Source organism: Bison bison, unplaced genomic scaffold (genome assembly GCF_000754665.1).
Source record: "Bison bison bison isolate TAMUID 2011002044 unplaced genomic scaffold, Bison_UMD1.0 scf7180017620138, whole genome shotgun sequence".
Taxonomy (NCBI): domain Eukaryota; kingdom Metazoa; phylum Chordata; class Mammalia; order Artiodactyla; family Bovidae; genus Bison; species Bison bison.
Window position 1 is genome coordinate 1,545 of NW_011449382.1, and position 6,277 is coordinate 7,821.

General features: G+C 51.8%; 1 protein-coding gene across 2 annotated transcripts; it reads right to left on the minus strand.

Moving 5' to 3' along the window:
- Positions 1-1,287: 1,287 nt before the first annotated feature.
- LOC104982769 (GRAM domain-containing protein 2-like) lies at positions 1,288-6,176 on the minus strand. 2 transcript variants are annotated; one of them, XM_010832206.1, is made up of 5 exons: positions 6,158-6,176; positions 5,299-5,443; positions 4,964-5,063; positions 3,976-4,080; positions 1,288-3,717 (listed from the first exon to the last, which is right to left on the minus strand). In XM_010832206.1, exons 2-5 carry the CDS (start codon positions 5,423-5,425, stop codon positions 3,714-3,716), a joined length of 336 nt encoding a protein of 111 aa, XP_010830508.1. In that variant the 5' UTR covers positions 5,426-5,443; positions 6,158-6,176; the 3' UTR covers positions 1,288-3,713. The 2 variants fall into 2 exon arrangements, with proteins under 2 accessions (XP_010830508.1, XP_010830497.1); XM_010832195.1 differs by lacking the exon at positions 6,158-6,176 and having other exon boundaries at positions 1,289-3,717; positions 5,299-5,621.
- Between the last annotated feature and the right edge of the window lie 101 nt (positions 6,177-6,277).

Genomic DNA, 6,277 nt, shown 5'->3' on the forward strand with positions numbered 1-6,277 from the left:
AGCTCTTCAAGCTCTTGTTTTTAATTCTCGTGGGTATACATGCAGAAATGGGATTTCTGGATCAGAGGGTGATTCTGCTTTTAGTTTTTTGAAGAACTGCTATACTGTGTGCCACGGTGGCTGCACCCTTTTGCCCTCCTATCAACAGTGCATAAGGGCTCCAGTTTCTCCTCATCCTCACTAATGCTTTTAGGGACTCTTGTTTTCTTTGCTAGTAGCCATCCTAATGGATATGAAGTGGTATCTAATTGTGGTTTTGATTTGCTTTTTCCTAGTGACAGTGATGTTGAAATGTCTATTCAGGTCCTTTATCAACTTTTAAATAGGTTGTTTTGTTGTCACTGAGTTGACCTCTCCAACCTCTTTTCATGTCAGTCTCCCATTGACTCGTATTCCAGATTCATGCAGATGGTCTCCATTCCTCAGAGACACATGCCTTCTTTCCTACCTTTCACAGTTACCAACCCTTTGCCAGGAACATTCTTTCCCCAGCTCTTTTCATGACTGGCTCCGCATCCCTGAAGCAAAGCAGCAACTTAAATCTCACCTCAGAGAACATTTCTTGACCACTCATCTAAAGCCATCTCCCTTTTCCCTGTATCTCATATCAGTCTCTTTCCTTCATGGAACATAATCAGAATCTGCAATTACCTTGTTTGTTCATGATTTACCTGGAACTTACGTTTATGTGGAATGCAAGTGCCACAGGGGACGCAGCGATACTGCCTGACTGACCACTGCTCTGTCCTTGGCACTAGCTCAGAATCTGGGCTCAGTATTTACTGAAGGAACAGATCACTACTGGAGGGGTGCCTCCCAAGGAGAAAGAAAGGTGAGGTGGCCCAAATTGGACTTTTTTTAATATTTATTTGGGGCCCTGCTGGGTCTTCACTGCTGCACACGGGCTTTCTCTAGTTGCTGCGCGCGGGGGCCACTCTTCCTTGCCGTGTGCGGGCTTCTCATTGCAGTGTCATCTCTTGCTGCAAAGCACAGGCCCTAAGCGCACTTGGGCTTCAGAAGTTATGATGCATAGGCTTAGTAGCTCTGCGGCATGTAGGATCTTCCTGGACCACAGATCAAACTGGTGTCTTCTTCATTGGCAAGCAGATTCTTAACCACTGGAGACGAGGGAAGTCTCCCAAATTGGACTTTAACCCCCGAAATCTGGGCTTGATATCATAGAAAAGGACACAGGAGTTTCCTCGCTCTGAGTTTAATTCCTGAGTCAGGAGCACAGTACTGTTTGACCCACAGACCTTGCTTTGGAGTGCCCAGCAGAAATGGGGAAGCATTCTCAGTGTCCACCCAGCCAAGGCAGGACGCTGTGCTGTGTGCTGTGGCCATCTGAACCATCCCTTATGCCTGCCGTGTGAGTCATCTCAGCTAAAGTCCCATGAGATCTGCAGAGTGCTTGGGATTCTGGGAATGACTTGGGCCCCGTCAGTCTCCTTGGTGCCAAATACGTCAGTAAGAGTACCTTTAGTGAGTAATCTAAACCTAAAAAATGAACTTTCCATACCACAGGATTAGAAAAATCAGATTTTTATTTTAAAACATTTTCAACGTTTAATGCCATAGTGGAACAACTGAAAGACAATTGAACCAAATTCTCAAGGAATTAGAGAAGCATCTGCCAATGCAAGCAGGTCTGCATAAATACACATGGTTTATAACTGAGCACAACAGAAGGCACCCTGGCCAAAGGAACAGGCTGGGGAACAGAAGGAAGAAACAGAGGGCCCTCCAGAGGGACAGGCACACTGCAGTCACTCAAAGCTCTGGGCCCCAAGAGGGCCTCCACAGCCACCTACCCTTCTGCACGCTTCTTGCCCTCTCTGAGCCCGGGGCATGGAGACTGGAGGCTAGGTTCACCATCATGTTGGCATAGCCACCCATGACTTGGCACCTCTTATGACCTCTGGCTCAACCCAGCAAGGTTCAGAGAATGGACCTGTTCTCCCTGCCCTTCAGCAAGGACCAGGGAGGGGAGGCATTGGGGCAAGTAGGATTATTTCCCTGAAAACAAGGATCTGGTTCCTAAAATAGGACGGGCATGCATCCAGCGTGGTGCTGCAGGGAGAATGGAGCCGTGAGTTGTACCTGAGACATACATCTTGAGTGAAAGTATCCCTCAAGGCCAGGCTCTGAGCCCGATCCTAGAGCCTGGGATGGAGAGACCTCCAGCCTGAGTTTAGGAAGTTATCACCTCCTGTCAGTCCCTCCAGACTTCATCTGGGTTTGTCATAAACAGGACAGTCACACTCCACAGTAAATAATTTCCACCAGGATACCCGCACCCCCACCCCCACCCCCACCAGTTAACTTCTCAGGTGTCTGAAGAGGGAAAAAGTGGCTATTTCTGACCCCACCCACCCATCACCAGTGACTTTCCCTGATATGTCTGGCCTCCTCACTAAGGCCTTTCCAGCACCTCCAAAGACACTGTCTTGGCAGATCGGAGTCCCAGGAGAGTTTTAAAGCACAGAAGTTTTGTAGCATTGAGGAGACATTGTCAGAGGAGGAGGAGTCTCTAAGGCAAAGCCACCATGTCCCTTCTTCCTGTCTTCTACCTCTCTTGCTTCCAAAGATATCAGACAGACGCCCCTGGCCTGGTCCCTGCAGTCACCGGCCCAGCTTGGACACCTCCATTTTACTCATGGAGAACAGAGCCCAAGGTGTGGAGGACCCTCCTGCATGGCCTGCAGCTGACATAGTGAGCTCTGCCCTGTGGTGGCCCAACACCATCAAGCCCATCGGGCTGCCGTTGGCCACGTCCAAAATCCAGGCAGTGAAGCAGGGAGTACAAGGGCAGACCTCCAGTCACAGCACTACCCTCCCATCCCCCACCTCCCACATGGGGCACCTTGGAAATGTTTGAGCACACCAGGGGAAGATCGAGTACCTGGTCTGTGACCACAGTGATCAAAAAAGCTCCGCCCCCCCGTCTCACCAGGAAACAGCAACTGAGGACACAGAAGGCTGGCCCTCTGTTCTCTGCACAGCCGCTGCCATTCTCCCCTGCTGCAAGTCGTGAGGTCCCAGATTGAGCCCGCCTCCTCAAGAGGGGCCAGAATGGAGCCTCTGCACAGACCATGAACACGCCCCTGGCTAGAATCCTGGCCACAGACCTCCTCTCCTCACTCAGAGCTCACCTCACTGCCTCCAGTTTGCCCTGCATGGGCCCCTGGCCACCTGCAGAGAAACGCTTTGGGCCCCAGAACAGGAACTCTCGGGGGTCCTAGTGAAAGCACAATATGCTGGAAGAGAGTGGAGCCCACACTGCCAAGTTGGGCTCTGGCCGCTGTCCCACCACTGGCGTGGGCCATGTGCTTAGTATCAAAGCATGGCCTTTGTCCCTTGCAGTGGTCCCAAATGCTCTACCTGTGTGTCAGAACTGTTTCCAAGGAGCAAGTTAAAAAAATTTTTTTCACATAAGTGGCTGCTAAAGCTTAGTGTACAGAACTCCTTGTCTATTTCCAGAAACTTGGCTTTCCATCTCAGTCCCAAAATTGCAGGAGTTTTGTAAACAGGTACTTCAGACCACTCATTTAAATAAGGAGGGAGAAGAGCTCCGGGGAGGAGAAGGATTCTGCAATATTTTCTTCCTGACTCGGTCTCAACGCAGCGGCAGCACAAACCAAGGGCTTCGATGGTGGCACCTTAGCACCCAGAGCATTCCTCTTGGAGGATTGGGGTCAAAGGCCAAGTGGCTGTTACCTGCACACAGAATAGATGGCACACAGGTCAGACAAAGGGCCTAGAAGACAGACAGACAAGTTAGTGGGTCCACCCATGAGGGCAGGTCAAGGTGGGGTCTGTGTACCCTGCATACCCTGCCCAACCTCGCTGAGGGCCAACAAACCAGCTCAAGGGCAAGGCCAAGGCCAGCCAGACTAGCAAGGAGCCTGGCCATGGGTGTTAGCTCCTGTCCTTCACCCTCAATCCCAGAAGCATGAGAAAGAGAAGGGGCATCACCTGTGCCCAGGGACCGAGCCGCCCCAATTCAGGGAACATAATTGCTGTTCTAGCTGGGAGATGCGGAACGCCAGGTAGGATGAAGACATGACCAAGAAGCAGATCCTGGAGAAAAAGGGGTAGGGAGGAGGTGAGTCTCTCTTCTAGAAAGGGGGCATTTCTACAGGATCACCAAACATAGGAGTGGGACTAAGCTAGTTCCTTCAACTGGAGGAGTTGAAGAACCCTTTGCGTACAGCTTCGTTCGGACCTGGGCCTCTTTCTTCCCAGAGGCCACAAGGGGGTCCTGAGACTCATCCCCATGAAAGTGTCCCTGAAGCCCCACAGGAGTTCTGGGTCCTTCAGCAGAGCCCACTTTCCCTCTAACCAGCCACCTTGGTCCCACACCTGCCCTGTGAGGCCACTAAGATTACCCCCCCAGGTGGTAGCCCTTCCCCCAGGCAAATGCTGAGGTTGACAGTCAAAACCCTGCCAGCAGACCCAGAGGAAGGTGCCGAGGTAAGGCAAGGGAATCAGAGGCTGGCTAGCTGTTCATAAAACATCCCACCAAGCTCACTGCTCTACTAGCTCTTAGGCCGAATGACAGACAAGCCTGGTGTCCCAGAAAACACCCCAGTGGTAGGCGGTGGGAAGGCTATGGCCCTCCCCTGGTCTAGCTGATGGGCCTCTCAGACTTTGCAGACCCCTCCCTCCCCAATCCTCTACAACTTTTTCTTTCTTCAATAGTTTCAAATATTTCCCCTTCCCTACAGCCTTAACCCTAAATTACAAGTTTGAAGGAATGAAAACCAGAGATACTTTATCTTGCTCCAGAAGGGGCTGTTGCATGGCCACCCCCACCACCCAGGAGCTTACAGCTGACTCAGAACCTTCTCCCTCACTCTGGACACTGACTTCCCCACACACCAAGGCACCGGCTTTAAACACCCATACACCCAGGCAGATTGAGTCAGGTCTGTCCCCCCACCCCCACTCTCCAGTCACCTACAGCACAAAGAAGACCTTCAGGAGCGGGTAATCCCAGAGCTTGAGCTCCCGGTTGCTCATGGGCCCCTCCTCCAGCTTCTCCTCCTCACAGTCGGAGATCTCTGCAAAAGGACAGCATTCGGCATCTTCCTGGGGCAGAAGACAAGTCCCCAGCCCACTGCCAACCCCTGTTCTCTGAAGCCACTTGAGCTCTCGGCTTTCCGTCATGGATTTGCAGAAAGAAAGAAACTGCCCTCAGAAACCCTCCTAGCTGTGATGATCTCTTTGCACAGAAGTGGGAGGACAGAAAAGCTTGTTTTTGCAAGCAGGTGCCATGGACAAGCACACTGAACTCACCAGACCCCAGAGGCTCCCTGGAGGGGAAGAAGCTGTCCGTGGATTCCATGGATGCCCGAGAGATACAAGGGATGCTATCTGGGAGAGACACGGACCTGGAGGCGGGGCACACTTTCCTCCACTTCATCTCGGGGATGAGGGCTTCCTGCGGAGAAGGCAGGAGACACTGTCTCACCTTGGCCTTTGAGATCTCAGTTGCCCTAAGGATCCATACTAGGTTTATCAAAGCCTTTCCACATATTATCAGTATGGATGCCTAGCAAGCATGAAAGCAGATACCCAGAAGCAGGGAAACCACAGCCACAGCAATCACATTTCTCATCTGCTCCCTTGCTGTGACCAGCCACTCTTCCAGGGGACGGCCTCTTTGAAGGCTGCTAGTGTAGAACCAGGACATGAGGCAACCCAGGTGCGCGCTCAGATCAGCTGAGTCCAGGAGAGCTCGCACTCTCTATCTTAGATGGAATAAGTCGTGCTTCCTGCTAATCTGGGCTCTGAGTACATCACTGCCCTTGGCAGGGGCACTTAAGGTCCCCATCAATAAAAATGGGAACATAGCCTTCCATCCCCTGCATGGCATTGTGCATATCACATGCTTGGCTAAACACTTAATAGTTACAGAGACTTCAGAACACCCTGGAGTCATTGCTACCCCCTCACCCCCACTCCTACCCTACAAACTTTACTTATCCAGGATCCTGGGAGCGAAAGAAAGGGCCAGGACCTCAGCAAATTGACAATGAGCCTGCCTGTGTTCTAGAATGATAGCCTTCAGAGCTCTATTTCAGGGACACCTCCAGCCCCTTGAAGGCCCTTCTGACTCCACTAAAGGGAAGAGGATGGGTTGCTGGGTCTGTACCTACGAAGGTGTGGGGGTCCAACCTGGGCCATGTTCCAGGGGCTGGCCATGTGTTCTCCTCAGAATGTCAACATAATCTGCCCAGGACTCTGCACGGCATAGAGCATGGTGGGTCTTGGG